At 51.1% G+C, this 16,947-nt stretch overlaps 1 protein-coding gene across 10 annotated transcripts in view; it reads left to right on the forward strand.

Moving 5' to 3' along the window:
- cdc42bpab (CDC42 binding protein kinase alpha (DMPK-like) b) overlaps nucleotides 1–16,947 on the forward strand; it is a 51,267-nt gene that overhangs the window by 26,363 nt on the left and 7,957 nt on the right. For 9 of the 10 annotated variants that reach the window (XM_035524178.2, XM_035524180.2, XM_081718180.1 and 6 more), the window contains 26 exons: nucleotides 332–411; nucleotides 794–954; nucleotides 1,090–1,212; nucleotides 1,309–1,442; nucleotides 2,014–2,256; nucleotides 3,240–3,350; nucleotides 4,844–5,094; nucleotides 5,663–5,768; nucleotides 6,597–6,721; nucleotides 6,977–7,082; nucleotides 7,301–7,449; nucleotides 7,672–7,763; nucleotides 8,029–8,105; nucleotides 9,041–9,079; nucleotides 9,701–9,817; nucleotides 9,903–9,980; nucleotides 10,623–10,728; nucleotides 12,142–12,278; nucleotides 12,617–12,756; nucleotides 12,842–12,923; nucleotides 14,128–14,341; nucleotides 14,444–14,506; nucleotides 15,722–16,020; nucleotides 16,098–16,392; nucleotides 16,514–16,611; nucleotides 16,775–16,859. In XM_035524178.2, coding sequence (XP_035380071.1) covers nucleotides 332–411; nucleotides 794–954; nucleotides 1,090–1,212; nucleotides 1,309–1,442; nucleotides 2,014–2,256; nucleotides 3,240–3,350; nucleotides 4,844–5,094; nucleotides 5,663–5,768; nucleotides 6,597–6,721; nucleotides 6,977–7,082; nucleotides 7,301–7,449; nucleotides 7,672–7,763; nucleotides 8,029–8,105; nucleotides 9,041–9,079; nucleotides 9,701–9,817; nucleotides 9,903–9,980; nucleotides 10,623–10,728; nucleotides 12,142–12,278; nucleotides 12,617–12,756; nucleotides 12,842–12,923; nucleotides 14,128–14,341; nucleotides 14,444–14,506; nucleotides 15,722–16,020; nucleotides 16,098–16,392; nucleotides 16,514–16,611; nucleotides 16,775–16,859 — 3,511 coding nt within the window. The remainder of the gene's footprint in view (nucleotides 1–331; nucleotides 412–793; nucleotides 955–1,089; nucleotides 1,213–1,308; nucleotides 1,443–2,013; nucleotides 2,257–3,239; nucleotides 3,351–4,843; nucleotides 5,095–5,662; nucleotides 5,769–6,596; nucleotides 6,722–6,976; nucleotides 7,083–7,300; nucleotides 7,450–7,671; nucleotides 7,764–8,028; nucleotides 8,106–9,040; nucleotides 9,080–9,700; nucleotides 9,818–9,902; nucleotides 9,981–10,622; nucleotides 10,729–12,141; nucleotides 12,279–12,616; nucleotides 12,757–12,841; nucleotides 12,924–14,127; nucleotides 14,342–14,443; nucleotides 14,507–15,721; nucleotides 16,021–16,097; nucleotides 16,393–16,513; nucleotides 16,612–16,774; nucleotides 16,860–16,947) is intronic. The other variant, XM_035524179.2, reaches the window with a different exon arrangement.

Genomic DNA, 16,947 nt, shown 5'->3' on the forward strand with positions numbered 1-16,947 from the left:
TATATAAAGAGAGGCGATATAGAGATACAGGAGTCTGTTTCAGAGGACCAGGCCCAGAGGTACAGACCATCTGTTGTTAGATACCATCTGCAGTGTCAGAACACTTGCTATACACAAATATAGCGAACACTATACCTTGGCATGAATTAGGTCTCTTTGGCACAGCTCTGTGTCATAGGAGACGCTAAGATTTCCGTGCGATGGTGAACCAGCCTGTGTGACAGGCTAACGACTCTCACATGGCTTCAGTACTGCACAAGCACATCAGAACGGACGTATCGGACCGCCACTCCATCATAGTCTCTGACACTCTTTTGATTGTGCGCCACAGGAAACGATGCCACCGCCCTCCCACACGGCCTTTTCCGGACACCATCTCCCCTTTGTCGGATTCACCTACACTAGTAAATGGTGAGGGTTTGTTCCAGAATCCAGCCCCAGGGAGAAGCGCCCTCCCCCGATGGGTGTGCGGCCTATCAGACGTTTGTCAACCCCGCCCAGCTATCCAACTGCTGCACTGAAGGAACCACACTGAGTTAACTGTAATCCTCTATCCTTCGCTTTTTGAGTGATGTGGGTTTTGTGTGGAAATCTTTCTGCAAGTTTTCTTTTCCTTTGGCAGTGATGGTAGTGACGCAGGCAGATTGAGAGCTCCAACCTGTCTACTACCCTCCCCCATCCAAAAAAAAAGATTTTGGTGTTCCATTTGTTTGGGATTAGTGTTGGAGCTAGTTTGAAAGCGTGTGCGTGTGTGTGTGTGTGTTGGTTGTTGGGGGGATCTCTGTGTGTGTAGCTGTCTGTCAGACCGGGGTTCTCTGCGGGACAGCGGGGACTCAGGCCAGGTGGATGAAGGGCTCCAGAGGTGTCTGGAGGACAGTCTGGCCTCCGAGGCATACGAGCGGAGAATCCGCCGCCTGGAGCAGGAGAAGGCTGAGCTCAGCCGCAAGCTGCAGGGTGGGTGAACGCACACGCACACGTGCACGCACAGATACCAACGCATGCACGCACGCATACGCACACACATGCACACACACATGCACACACACAAGCACACAGATCCTCTGTGAACAATCCTGTCCTCTGTCTCAGAGTCCAGCCAGACGGTCCAGGCCCTGCAGTACCCAAACTCAGACGTGCCGGTCACTGGCAGCAAGGAGGTGGAGATCAGGAGCCTGAAGAGTGAGATCGACATCTTGAAAAAGCAGATTGCAGGTAACGGCGGCGTGCCTGCTCCCGGGGCCCGTGGTGTAAGCGTTCGGTGCGTGGGGAGCCTCGCTAAGGAGGGCCGTGGGGGTCCTTCTGTTCCAGATTCTGGCCAGCTGGAGCAGCAGCTGGAGGAGGCCAGCTTGGTGCGCAGGGATCTGGAAGACTCCTCCAAGACCATCAAGACTCTGGAGAAACAGCTCAAGAGCGTGATGCAGGAGAACGAGGACCTGCAGAAGGTGAGTGCACGGTTGCTCTTAGCATTGAGGACTTCAGGCCTGTAGCAGGCCTGGTCTCTTTGGGATGAGAATGTCACAGATGAGGGGCATGAGTTGGTCTATAGCCTGAAGAGTCCAGCTAGTCAGTCGTCGTGACCTGCCGCTCTGACCTTTAGCATGCAGACGGTGCCCAGCCTTCAGTTACTCTGTTAAAATCCACTTTGTCACGAGGAACTTGAATAAGGAGTCAAATATAGTTTCTACAAGATTCCTACATGTGACATGAAACGGCAGCAGACAGGAATGCAAAAAGGCATTAAACATGACAAATACATATTCCTGTTTGCATATTTATAAACAAAGCATAAATACACTCATAAAAACTATACTTAACGCTGTACAATAAAGTACACAGAACTTTATACTCCGGGTTAAATGACTGTTAGCCACACAAAACCCTACGGTATAGGTTAAACGACCAAGCACAGCACAGTGGACTAGATGCTGCAGAGTGGGTGATGGTGGTGGACAGTACTACGTTAACACACCTCCAGCGTCCGCGCGATTAGCCAGGCTGCCTGCGCCCATGCAGGGGCTGCTCGCGTCCGAGGAGAAGCTGAAGACCCAGGGCAAGGAGCTGAAGGAGGCGCACAGCCAGAGGAAGCTGGCCATGCAGGAGTTCGCCGAGCTGAACGAGCGGCTGACGGAGCTGCGCTCCCTTCGCCAGCGGCTCACGCGCCAGCTCCGCGACAAGGAGGAGGAGGTAGAGAGCCTGGCGCAGAAGCTGGAGGCGCAGAGACTGGAGGCGCGCAAATCCGAGAGGGCCCGCAAGGAGGTAAGGGTGCGCTGGCTCTGCCCAACCTGGTCCCCTGCCCTACAATGGGCTTGCCAGCTTGGGTTTGGCTTGTCCTGTTCTGTCCCGAGCACCGTTGCCATGGTTTCTGAGCTCTGTGTGTACTTGCGGTGATTTTCGAGGGTCTCCACTGAGGGGGACAGGGAAGAGGCCCGCAGATCCAACACCCAGACCAAAACCAGAGCGCCATTTTAAAGGCAGCGAGCTCTGATACGGTTATGTAAGCCCGCATAGCAGGGGAGTCTCTCTTTAACATGAATATGATACATGGCAGACTGAGAATATTAGATACAGATGAAGCTCTGCTGGCTTAATGTTGATTTGATGTTGCAAATATTACCTCTCTGCACTTTCAGAGGGCACAGGACTGTGTTCAGCTTTAGATTCAAAATACGCTTAAACTGCTATAATTAGGAGACCTCATATCCCTGTTTTAATATGTGAATTATGAATATTTTAACATGTTCATAGAAACGTCTCAGTATAAATTAGTTCAAAACGTACATGTTAATAATAGTGTTAGTTGAGAACTACATATTCATCTACATTGCTGAAATGGTGAGAGAATTCTAGTGTGTCCTTAAGACCAAGGGTGCCAAATTAATTTTTTTTTAAAAAGTGTAAGGATACAAATGGAAATGTACATTTATATTAGTATCCTATATTTTTAATATTTACATTTTATTTCAGCCAAATCATATTTGTATCCTACTATATCATATGAGTAAGCGTAGTGTTATGGCTCTATTGATAGAGTAAATAACCCACGTAAATGTGGGGGGTGTTGGAAGCTGTAATATTATTTACCTCATAATTGGGCAGCACTGCATTGCGTCTTTATATTGGATTTTCTGAAAGCACTTTTACTGTGCTGTTGGACCCCGTAAGCGTCCTCTGGAAGCACTGTAACAGAGGGAGCGGTCCTGGGCGTGTCCAGGGGGACTGAGGTTTCTGTGCGTCCCCAGCTGGAGGGCCAGGCAGACGAGTGGAGGAGCGTAGCCCAGAAACAGCGGCAGCAGAGGGAGAGGAGCAGACAGCACAGCCGGCAGCTGGAGGACGAGCTGGAGGTCACGAAGGTCAGGCGCACGCCAAGACTGACTCCATCGTCCGCACGCTAACATGTTCCATACTAACACCTAGTTCATAGTTCACACACTAACATCTGTTTTACACTAACACCTAGTTCATAGTTCACACACTAACATCTGTTCTACACTAACACCTAGTTCATAGTTCACACACTAACATCTGTTCTACACTAACACCTAGTTCATAGTTCACACACTAACATCTGTTCTACACTAACACCTAGTTCATAGTTCACACACTAACATCTGTTCTACACTAACACCTAGTTCATAGTTCACACACTAACATCTGTTCTACACTAACACCTAGTTCATAGTTCACACACTAACATCTGTTTTACACTAACACCTAGTTCATAGTTCACATACTAACATCTGTTCTACACTAACACCTAGTTCATAGTTCACACACTAACATCTGTTTTACACTAACACCTAGTTCATAGTTCACATACTAACATCTGTTCTACACTAAGACCTAGTTCATAGTTCACACACTAACATCTGTTCTACACTAACACCTAGTTCATAGTTCACACACTAACATCTGTTCTACACTAAGACCTAGTTCATAGTTCACACACTAACACCTAGTTCATAGTTCACACAATAAGACCTAGTTCATAGTTCACACACTAACACCTAGTTCATAGTTCACACACTAACATGTTCTACACTAACACCTAGTTCATAGTTCACACACTAACATCTGTTCTACACTAACACCTAGTTCATAGTTCACACACTAACATCTGTTCTACACTAACACCTAGTTCATAGTTCACACACTAACATCTGTTCTACACTAAGACCTAGTTCATAGTTCACACACTAACACCTAGTTCATAGTTCACACAATAAGACCTAGTTCATAGTTCACACACTAACACCTAGTTCATAGTTCACACACTAACATGTTCTACACTAACACCTAGTTCATAGTTCACACACTAACATCCGTTCCATTGTTTACATTAATACCTATTCCATTATTCACACACACACACACACACACACACACACACACACACACACACACACACACACACACACACACACTCCTCATTTACACATTAACATGTATTTCATTGTTAATACACTAACACCTGTTGGATTGTGCTACTGCCTCCTCAATAAATATTGTATGAATATTTTTGGGACGTATTAATCAAAATATTGGTGAACCCTTTTAGTAACACTTTATGGTCTTCCTGACATATTTTGAACAAAAATGTTTGACATTTGATGTCATTTTAAAGCTTTGATTTGTCCAAAGACACACAAAGCTTTAATCAGGAGTGCTCATGCCCAGGTTTTGAGCAAACTGTGTGTTTTGAGGATTTATGTGTCATCAGTATAGTAGAGGCCAGTATCACGATACAGATATAAATGATATATTGGTCTGGGCCCACATTGCTGTTGCTCCACAAATTAAACTCACAGAGCCGAAGCCATTAACCAACCGTCTCTCTTGCTGGCAGACGGGCCCCGGCCACGCTGCGCCAGGGGCCGCCACACCGCTGCAGCAGCAGGAGGAGGTGGCTCGTCTTCGGGCGGAGCTGGAGAGGCAGGGAGCGCAGCATGAGCAGGAGATGAGCCGTCGCGAGACGCAGCACAGCAGTGAGCTCAAGGGCCTTCGCAAGGAGGTGCACGACGCCGAGGCCCAGCACCTCACCCTGCAGAAGGAGACGCTCGTGCTGAAAGACAAGCTGGAGAAGACATGGCGGGAGAGGTAGAGGGTGCTCACGCGCCAACATGCCCGCTTCTCAGCATAAACACATCCACACCGAGTTGTGTTGGATTGTTGTTACATGCAGTTGCTAATCTGAAGACATTCCTTCAAGTCTCCTTTCTGCTTCAGACCTCTTCGTAGGAGGCGGATCTAAGACCATTTTTCATTCAGTTTTATCTGTTTCTATAGTGACTTTCTTATAGCTAAGGTTTTTCAGAAAGTAGAATAACAATACAAGGCCACCAAACACCAGGTAGAAGACAAACGACGCTCTGTGATGAGATGGTTTATGAGATTTGAAAGCTGTAATAATAGAGCAGTCCAAAGTTTGGTCGCCATGGCGCTTGCTGAGTGACCCGCCAGCCTGGTGCGTGTCGCTGTGAGCAGCCTGGCGCCAGGACCCCCGAGCATGCGGGAGGACGGAGAATCTGAGCGGGACGCGAGCAGGAACTGGACTTTGGAGGACGTTGGATTTTTATGGGTTCAGACTGATGACCAGTGCAGCTAGCTAACTTTAGCCTCTCTGGGTGTGTGTGTGTGTGTGTGTGTGTGTGTGTGTGTTCATTAGTCAAAACGAGCGCGAGGAGTTCGAGGCCGAGTGCAGGCAGAAGTTTGAGCGGGAGAAGCTTCTGTTGACGGAGGAGAACCAGAAGTTAAGCAGCGAACTGGAGAAGGTGAGCCAGCTCCACCCGCTACACCCACAGACCCATACACAGAGCAGAGCCGGCTCCACCCGCTACACCCACAGACCGTTCCACAGAGCAGAGCTGGCTCCACCCGCTACACCCACAGACCCATACACAGAGCAGAGCCGGCTCCACCCGCTACACCCACAGACCATTCCACAGAGCAGAGCTGGCTCCACCCACTGCACCCACAGACCCATAAACAGAGCAGAGCCGGCTCCACCCGCTACACCCACAGACCGTTCCACAGAGCAGAGCCAGCTCCAACCGCTACACCCACAGACCCATACACAGAGCAGAGCCAGCTCCACCTGCTACACCCACAGACCCATACACAGAGCACTAATACTAATACCTATATACTCAGGACACAGGTTCAGTCCTGTGGTGTCTCCTGGGTGGAGACCCACACTCCCTCCTAGGTGGAGGGCTCATGGGTGGGTGTGAAAAAGGTCAAACACATTTGGAGAAACCTGATTTCCTGAGGTCATTCATTTTGGTCCCCGTCGATCAGTCTCTCGCCAACTGGAAGAATCTCCTCTCCTTACATGTCACGTAAACTGTCACGCGCTTTAGTGCGAGCTACAGCATGTAGGTGGTGTTTTACAGTCATCCATCATGTGTTCGTATGCCTTCTCCTCCACTGTCCTCAAACTGTTCTCATGTCTCTCTGTCCTCTGCCTGGTCGTGTGTCTTTGACTCTTCCTTGTGCTTATCTACCTCGTCTCTGTTTCCTCATCTTGACTCTTTCCATCTCTCTCTCTCTCTCCCCCTCTCTCTCCTTCTCTCTCTCTCCCTCTCTCTCCTTCCCTCTAGATGAGCTCCGACTATGAGAGTCTGAGCAGTAGCCACCGGCAGCTGGAGGAGGAGACGAGGGAGGTGGCCGATAAGAAGGAGAGCGTCGCCCACTGGGAGGCCCAGATTACTGAGATCATCCAGTGGTGAGTGGTGCTTCCTGTCTGTCGCTGCCCTGGACTGCACTCCCCTCAGCTCTGAGATCTCATGCTGGTCTTTGTGTATATCATTTAATCAGTTCAAACCTCAACCTAAAATACAAGTTTAACCACACTGAAAGTAACATAAGCCTAAAACACTTCTAACTGTTGATGTCCAGTGTCACATTCTGATGGACTAAAGGTTGTGCGTGTGTGTGTGTGTGTGTGTGTGTGTGTGTGTGCGTGCGTGTGTGTGTTTAGGGTAAGTGATGAGAAAGATGCTCGATGCTACCTCCAAGCACTGGCCACTAAGATGACTGAGGAGCTGGAGGGTCTGAGAAACACCAGCCTGGGAGCCAGAGGCACTGTATGTCTCTCTCTCTCTCTCTCTCTCGCTCTCTCGCTCTCTCTCTCTCTGTCTCACTCTCTCTCTCTCTGTCTCTGCCTCTTTACACCTCTCTCTTTCATGTAGACTCATACTATTTATCTAACAATTTTTCTCCTCTCTGTATCTCTCTGATGATTATGAGAGTGATGACGATGATGATGATGATGATAATGATGATGTCTGTCTTCCATTCTCAGGACATGCCATGGAAGATGCGGCGCTTTGCTAAGCTGGACATGTCTGCCCGTCTGGAGCTACAGTCTGCGCTGGACGCCGAGATTCGCGCCAAGCAAACCATCCAGGATGAGCTCAGCAAGATCAAAGCCTCCAACATCTCCACTGAGTGGTACGACTCGCGCTCTCCACCCTCCGCTCGTAACACACCCCCACGGGACTCTGTAACACACAGTTTAGTAACACACAGTCTAGTTGTGTCTCTGGTCCAGTTTCTGCCAAACAGCACTTCACTAGTTATTTGATGTGCTGAATCAGGTGTGAACAGAGGGAGCGCATTAAAGATTTAGATTCCTGTCTGAACGCCTCCACTCACACAGCGTGTGTCTGTCAGTAAACTGCAGGAGTCAGAGACCAAGAATCAGGAGCTGCTGGTGGAGGTCGAGAGGTTAAGGAAGGAGGCGGAGGACCTTCGGCACAGGCGCGGTGAGCCCCTCGGAACTGGAGTCCAGCGTTCTGTCCTTTATATGTGTGCTTCGTACCACACGTAAGGGCGTTTAGCTGTTGGATGCAGGGTTGGTTTAGCTATATTTGAGTTTGTGTCCTCTGCTCTTTTAAATGATGTCTAAGGCTATAAATACACAGATAACTATACTAATTCCGTCGAGCGTTGAGAGCAGTGTCTCCTGGGCCAGGTCTGAATGGTATTCCTCCAGAACCGCACCTCAACACCGTGACTTTTTGTTCTCAGGAGTCAGACAGCAGGACTCTCAGAACTCTATCTTGGCCTTCCTGAACACCCCGACCTCGACGCTCGACCAGTATGAGGTGAGTGTCGATCCAGTTTAGCGCCGAGTATACACCCTATAGGTCCTGGAAGGCGCCGGGGCCATTAATATTGTCCTGTAACCAAGACAGAAAACTCAAGTCTTCACTGAGTCACTAAGCACTTATTACTGAGTGAATACGCACTTCACTGTCTTCCCCTCTAGCCAAGGTGTTGGCCTGACAGTACTCCCAACCCTGACCTGTCTGTGCTCACACGAGGACATTCTGTATTTGACAGAAACCACCCAGCACTTCTGTAAGTGCCTCGGGACCCGCATGTCTCATCCCTCCCTGTCTTTCATGAGACTTGTTTGTCTCATGGCTCTCATTGTGTTGGACGTCAGGACAACCCTTCCTCCTCTGTAGCTGAGGTTTGGGAAGGCGTGAGCCACATCAGTGCTAAACGTCCGAAATACAAACGCACACTGCCATACCTCAGTAACGCAATAGCTGTCCGATACCTGAGAGATCCAGAGCCCAGAGCCCCGCCTTGGTGAAACCACATCGCAGTGATTTACTTGAGCCCAGTGGCCCATGCCAGCAGACTGTTCTCTTAGTCAGACAGTGGGCGTGTACCTGCGTCCACACACACACCCCGCCCCTCTTGGTCATCTGACCAGCGCTTTGTAAAGGGCCCGTCCACAATTTAGCGCGTCTTGCTACAGTAACAGGGCGAGTAGAGACCGCCCATTCCACGTCCTCGTGATGTCCTCTGCACTCATCCTGTCAGTGACGCCTGCCTGTGTTTCATGTCTCCCACTGTCCGTTAGGACGTCCAGAGATCACGTCCTCGGGTGTTCTGCACATTGTCCCTCTGCTTACTTTCAGGAGTTCCAGACAGCTACTAGTGCCTCACTTACAGCGCATGTCTTCTCCTGCTATTGTCACTCCACAAAGGAATGACTCTGTTTCTTTTTTATTCTCTTCTTCCAAAGCGCTCACCTTCTTGTGGCCCAGGAACCAAAGGCAGACGCGTAAGGCTCAGTTTTGTTGTCGAGATTGTCTGCCTGGAATCACTCTGACCCCAGAGCAGTGGGATTGTCTGTGTGGCATCACACTGACCTCAGAGCAGTGGGAATGTCTGCCTGGATCACACTGACCTCAGAGCAGTGGGATTGTCTGCCTGGCATCACACTGACCTCAGAGCAGTGGGATTGTCTGATCTCATGTTTACGTGGTCTGAGTATTGCATGGGTTGCTGGTGGTTTTTATGCTTTACACCCTGTTGGTTGAGGAACGTCTCATCCACTTTCTGAACTTCTGTCCATCCCAAACTCCATTGCCAAAAATGTGCTCATTGTTTACTGTCTGCCCACACTTGCTTCCTGTTCCTGTGTGTCTCGTAGCTTTGTAGTTGGATGCTTTGTTGTGCATGCGGGGTGAGGGCGTTCCTGGTCGTCATGGCTTCGCTGTGCTGGTGGGTTGGGCTGTCTGTAAACGACCCACAGATCCCAGCTGGTCCTTGGTCCTCTGTGGTTTACGGGGTGGTGATTTGTTAATGCATGGTGTGGCGTCTCCCCTGTCTCTCGTATCGATTGGTGTGCCCTGTATTGATTGGTGTCCCCTGTGATGATGTATCCCTGCTCCCCATCCAGATCGACTCTGCTGATCTCACTCCCTCCAACACGCCATCGCGGGACGAGGACTCTAAATCACGCCGTGTCTCACGCTCTCGCTCACCGTCCACCACCAGCGACATGGAGCCCATCGAGGTAACCTCTGAACTCTGACCTCTGAGCACTGTTAAAAGAGGCGTGTTTTCGCGACCCTCTTATACTGCCGAACTGTTTCCTGCAGTTGGTGGACCATGCCTCACGCCTCCACACCCCCACGGGAAGGTCCACCTACAGCAGCCTGAGCCACGCCTCCCCTAAAGTAAGGCACCCGACGAGACACGTACCAGACTAGAACCATGCTGGACTAGACCCACACTGGTGTCTCACACTGGACTAGACCCACACTGGTGTCTCACACTGGACTAGACCATCACTGGTGTCTCACACTGGACTAGACCCGCACTGGTGTCTCACATGGGACTAGACCATCACTGGTGTCTCACACTGGACTAGACCCGCACTATTGTCTCACACTCGACTGGACCCATACTGGTGTCTCACACAGGACTAGACCCGCACTGGTGTCTCACACTGTGCTGAGCAAAGCTGATGATGATGTGGCTCTGAATGTGAGGCGTTTTGTTATGTACGTCATGTATATATCAGAAGTTTCTTCAGGTTTTGGATTTTTTTTATGGGCAGGAAGAATAGTTGTGAATGTATGAGGAACAATTGTGTGAGCAATGTTGTGACGGTCTGCATGAGTAAGATTCAGACGGTCTACGTGTATAATGTTCTGACGGTCTGCGTGAGTAACGTTCTGACGGTCTGCGTGAGTAATGTTGTGACAGTCTGTGTGAGTAATGTTGTGATGGTCTGCGTGAGTAACGTTCTGACGGTCTGCGTGAGTAATGTTGTGATGGTCTGCGTGAGTAACGTTCTGACGGTCTGTGTGCTGCAGCCTAAGGCCCATCAGTTTGTGGTGACGTCCTTCAGCGTCCCCACCAAATGCCACCAGTGCACCTCCCTGATGGTGGGTCTCATGAGGCAAGGCTGCACCTGTGAAGGTGAGGACAGACATACATACATACAGACAGACAGACAGACAGACGCGTGCAGAGGAAGACAGGGGGAGAGAGACACACACACATGCAGAGGCAGGGAGAGAGAGACGCGCACACATGCAGAGGCAGGGAGAGACAGACACGCACACATGCAGAGGCAGGGAGAGAGACATGCACACATGCAGAGGCAGGGGGAGAGAGACACGCGCATGCAGAGGCAGGGGGAGAGAGACACGCACACATGCAGAGGCAGGGAGAGAGAGACACGCACACATGCAGAGGCAGGGAGAGAGACGCACACATACAGAGGCAGGGGGAGAGAGACACGCGCATGCAGAGGTAGGGGGAGAGAGACACGCACACATGCAGAGGCAGGGAGAGAGACACGCACACATGCAGAGGCAGGGGGAGAGAGACACGCGCATGCAGAGGCAGGGGGAGAGAGACACGCACACATGCAGAGGCAGGGAGAGAGAGACACGCACATATGCAGAGGCAGGGAGAGAGACACGCACACATGCAGAGGCAGGGGGAGAGAGACACGCGCATGCAGAGGCAGGGGGAGAGAGACACGCACACATGCAGAGGCAGGGAGAGAGACACGCACACATGCAGAGGCAGGGGGAGTGAGACGCGCATGCAGAGGCAGGGGGAGAGAGACACGCACACATGCAGAGGCAGGGGGAGAGAGACACGCGCACATGCAGAGGCAGGGGGAGAGAGACACGCACACATGCAGAGGCAGGGGGAGAGAGATATGCACACATGCAGAGGCAGGGAGAGAGAGACATGCACACATGCAGAGGCAGAGAGAGAGAGACACGCACACATGCAGAGGCAGGGGGAGAGAGACACGCACACATGCAGAGGCAGGGAGAGAGAGACACGCACACATGCAGAGGCAGGGAGAGAGAGACACGCACACATGCAGAGGCAGGGGGAGAGAGACGCGCACACATGCAGAGGCAGGGAGAGACAGACACGCACACATGCAGAGGCAGGGGGAGAGAGACACGCACACATGCAGAGGCAGGGGGAGAGAGACACGCACACATGCAGAGACAGGGGGAGAGAGACACGCGCATGCAGAGGCAGGGAGAGAGAGACACGCACACATGCAGAGGCAGGGGGAGAGAGACGCACACATGCAGAGGCAGGGGGAGAGAGACAAACAGTGAAGTAGGAAAAGCTAAGTAAAAGATGGTCGTGGAAGTGTTAACAGGGACAGAATTTAAACATAAAATCTAGGAAACAGATGTAGATGGCATATATTTTAGTGTTTTTTAAAAAAGTTTTTTGTATAGTTTTCTGGAGACCACTAGAGGGCGCGTGTGTTCGTTCTGTGATCTGAACATGAATGTGAATTAATGTTTCCACACGTCCAACACTTGCATCGCTCTCCGTCTTCTGCGGCAGTGTGTAATTTCTCCTGTCACGTGACGTGTGCGGACAAAGCTCCAGCTGTGTGCCCTGTCCCTCCGGACCAGACCAAGGGTCCTCTGGGCATCGACCCGCAGAAGGGAATCGGCACCGCCTACGAGGGTCACGTCCGGGTGAGCTCCTCCCCCTGCGCACAGGATCCCCAGCACATCTGCTTACAGTGGCCACTCAGGGCCAAATTAGCACTTTAAGGTGCCTGACGGTTCTTGTCCTTGGAGGGGGCACCTGTGATTCCAGTGAGTCACTATCGCTCAGAACCTCTGGGTGGTGCAGAGTTTTCCAGATCTCACCTGAAGGTGGAGCAGGAGACCTATTTTTTGTTTAGTTTTACTCTACCTGATCACCACCTCTCTCTTCCCACCTCACATTCGAGCTTCTACCCTCACCTGTCAGGCAGAGTGCCGCAGGCGTGGTGACCCCCGTGACCCCCGCCTGCTGTGTGTGTGAACAGGTGCCGAAGCCCACGGGCGTGAAGAAGGGCTGGCAGAGAGTGCTGGCCGTGGTGTGTGACTTCAAGCTCTTCCTGTACGAGCTGGGTGAGGGAAGGAGTACCCAGCCCAGCGTGGTGGTCAGCCAGGTCATTGACATGAGGTGAGGAAGAGCTCCACGGAAGGGCTCTCTCGGTGGCGCCTCGACACTAACCCACATCTTCCTCACCTGCTTTCTGCTTGCTCAGGGACGAAGAGTTTTCAGTGAGCTCGGTGCTGTCGTCAGATGTCATCCACGCCAACAGGAAGGACGTCCCCTGCATATTCCGAGTAGGAGCGAGTGTGTGTGTGTGTGTGTGTGTGTGTGTGTGTGTGTGTGTGTGTTATATGTACACTCACAGCAAAAATATCTATCTTATAGGTGACTTTTATAACTAGGATTACTACTTCACCACTAGCTCATATGATGGTATGCCCAGTGTGTGTGCACATGCCCGCTGATGGCCAGTCTTCGTTTTGGTGGTTGGTCAAAGCTTTAGCACGCAGGTAGTGGCATTGTTGTGAGTGGTAATATGATCTGAAGTTATCCGACACAGCATTATTGCTTGGGCCCATTGCCAGTGTCAATGAGAGTATTTCCATGCAATAAATAATCTGATAACTGCAGAAAATCCGCTTTTGTCAGTAATCTGATCAAGGCGTTTACATGCGCTTGGATAAGTGATGGGACAGCTCTGGGTTTACAGGGGTCAGGCAGTAATCGGATTCTGCTTTGTAACCAGCCAATAATCTCACAGAATAATGTGACATAAACTCCAAACTTCCTGCCGCATCTTTTTGTAAACATGGACCCACTTAACCAACAAATATGGATCTTTGTTTTTTTATGGTTATTAATAATGCTGCCCTGTTTACAGTATCTCTGTACTGATGCAAAGACAGAAACGAGCTTTTTTTTTAATGAGCACATGCTGCATTTAATTCAGTTAATTAATGCTGCATTTGCATTTAAGTGAATTAATGCTGCATTTGTGTTTAATTCAGTTAATTAATGCTGCATTTACATTTAATTCAGATGATTATTGATTCATTTGCATTTAATTCATCTAATTAATGCTGCATTTGCATTTAAGTGAATTAATGCTGCATTTGTGTTTAATTCAGTTAATTAATGCTGCATTTACATTTAATTCAGATAATTAATGCTGCATTTACATTTATTTCATTTAATTAATGCTGCAGTTACATTTAATTTATTTAATTAATGCGGCAGTTACACTTCATTCTGCTAGCCACTCCCAGGACAGCTCTACACTGTACCCAGTTATGTTTGCCTGCATGTCCAGACTGAAAGAACGAAAGAAATCAGAGTGTACGTCAGAGTGTACATGGGGTGTACGTGCGCCGCAGTCTCAGATTGCCGTCTAAAGCCCACCTCTCGTTATCAGACTTTGGCATCTGTTTTGTGGACTGTACTCTGATTGCTGTATACTTGAACAATAACCACTGTCCTCTAACACCATATCCTCCTCAGGTGACGGCATCCCAGCTGTCCTCTGGCCAGAAGACATCTGTCCTGATCCTGGCCGACAGCGAATCGGAGCGGGCCAAGTGGGCGGGGCTACTCTCCGAGCTGCACCGCCTACTCAGGAAGAACAAGCTGAAGGAGCGTTCCGTGTATGCACCCAAAGAGGCCTACGACAGTGCCCTGCCCCTCATCAAAAGCACGCAGGCCGCCGCCATCATTGGTACAGCCGAGCCCCGCCCCTCACAGCTGCCCCGCCTACCCACCGCATACGACAAGCAAGTTACTGACAATAATTTCCGTTTTCTTTCTTTTCTGTCATCAGATCACGAACGTGTGGCTTTGGGTAACGAGGAGGGCCTCTATGTGGTCCACGTGACCAAGGACGGTAAGCGTGTGTCACATTTTAAACACACATGAGCACCTATTGGTCTGCGAAGTCTTGGGGTTTTCTTGCATTCATACAATAAGAGCAAAACAAAACAAAACATCCCTCCTGCCTCCATTCCGGATGCCTCGGAGCTGTTGAACATTCCAGTTGCCCTGAGGCGGTCAAACATACGGAAAGCAATTATAGTTCTAATCTGGCCGGCCAAATAAAAATAGAATGTTTTAAAACGAAAGATCCTGCAGAAAGAGTGTGAATGTCCGACATTCCACTAGGGGGCAACATGGAGCAGTGAACGTCTGAGCAGGATAAAGAACTGGATCGTGTAAGCATGCGTCCTTCCACTGTAGAAAATGTAAACTGGTTCTGTGGTAATCAGGTGCAGTCTGCTCATCTGTTCGAGCATTCAGGATGCAGGTTGTAGATAAATGAGGAATAACCAGTCAAACGTTGATTATTGTTCAGCACCTCTGTCCCTTCTGTGCTGTCAAGGTTCTTAGTGAGATGCTTCAGATTAGTAGGGGACATGCCCCATGCGTGGTCCTTTCTGCAGAGGACATGTAACGGACGTGTCCATAACGGACACTTCCCACGTGTGGTCCTTTCTGTACCAGACATGTCCCACATATGGTCTTCTCCTTAATGGACACGTCCCATGCGTGGTCCTCTCTATAACAGAAACGTCCCACATATGGTCTTCTCCATAACGGATATGTCCCACATGCGGTCCTCCCTGTACCAGACACGTCCCACACGCGGTCCTCCCTGTACCAGACACGTCCCAGGCGCGGTCCTCCCTGTACCAGACACGTCCCAGGCGCGGTCCTCCCTGTACCAGACACGTCCCGCGCGCGGTCCTCCCTGTACCAGACACGTCCCACGCGCAGTCCTCCCTGTACCAGACACGTCCCAGGCGCGGTCCTCCCTGTACCAGACACGTCCCAGGCGCGGTCCTCCCTGTACCAGACACGTCCCACGCGCGGTCCTCCCTGTACCAGACACGTCCCACGCGCGGTCCTCCCTGTACCAGACACGTCCCAGGCGCGGTCCTCCCTGTACCAGACACGTCCCACGCGCGGTCCTCCCTGTACCAGACACGTCCCACGCGCGGTCCTCCCTGTACCAGACACGTCCCACGCGCGGTCCTCCCTGTACCAGACACGTCCCACGCGCGGTCCTCTCTGAGTGAATGTCCCCACTGTCTCTCCTGCACAGAGATCGTCCGTGTGGGGGACAATAAGAAAGTCTACAACGTGGACCTGCTGCCCTCTCAGCAGCTGCTGGCCGTCATCTCGGGCAGGAACCGCCACGTGCGCCTGGTTCCCATGGCAGCGCTCGACGGCCGCGAGGCCGAATCCTTCAAGCTGCCTGACACCAAGGGCTGCCAGACGCTGGCGTCCGGAACACTGCGCAACAGCGCCCTCACCTGCCTGTGCGTGGCCATGAAGCGCCAGATCATCTGCTATGAGGTCAACAAGAGCAAGGGCCGTCACCGACGGCTACGGGAGATCCAGGTAAGCTCCCCCCACATGTGAGAGACTGAGGTCATGAAAGAGGTTACACACACGGGTTACGTGACGTCCCCTCTCAGGCACCTGCATTGGTCCAGTGGATGGCGCTGTTGAGTGAGCGTCTGGTGGTGGGCTACCAGGCAGGCTTCACGCGCTACACCCTGCAGTCGGACACGCCGCCCGTGAGCCTGCTGCACCCTGACGACCCCACGCTGGCCTTTGTGGGTCAGCAGGGCCTGGATGCGCTCGGCGCCGTGGAGATCTCTGGCCGGGAGCTGCTGTTGTGCTTCAGTGGCGTGGGCGTCTACGTGGACATGCATGGACGCCGCTCGCGCCAGCAGGAGCTGATGTGGCCTGCTATCCCCACCTCCTGCTGTGAGTCCCACAGAAGCTTTTCAGTGTCAAATGTCTCCCTTTACAAAGTTCTAAATGTCCCCTTTACTTAACACGTATGTAAAACAGGAGTATTGGACAAATTGTTTTGTGTCACCTGCAGGCTACAGTGCCCCCTACCTGTCCGTGTACAGTGAGAATGCTGTGGATGTGTTTGATGTGAACACCATGGAGTGGATACAGACCGTCCCTCTCAAAAAGGTTTGACTGGTCTCACGGTGACCCTGAGCTGACAGCGTAGTACTAGTTCAGCGCACGTGTGTGTGACCACACCAGCATGAGCAGATGTCAGTGCCGTCAGGGGGAACTACAGAGCAGCTCTGTGCTGGAGCTTGCGGGGTCTGACGGGGTCTGATGTCCACAGGTGCGGCCCCTCAACCCGGATGGCTCACTGAACCTGCTTGGCACAGAGACAGTGAGACTCATCTACTTCAGAAACAAGACAGCAGGTGCGAGCAGCTACTGGGCCTTGGGGCTGGCTTTGAACACTCTGCATGGGACACCTGGATTTCACAGTGTCATTTTGGGATGGGTGTG

The sequence above is a fragment of the Electrophorus electricus genome, chromosome 7, assembly GCF_041902795.1.
Source record: "Electrophorus electricus isolate QZ-2024a chromosome 7, ASM4190279v1, whole genome shotgun sequence".
Taxonomy (NCBI): domain Eukaryota; kingdom Metazoa; phylum Chordata; class Actinopteri; order Gymnotiformes; family Gymnotidae; genus Electrophorus; species Electrophorus electricus.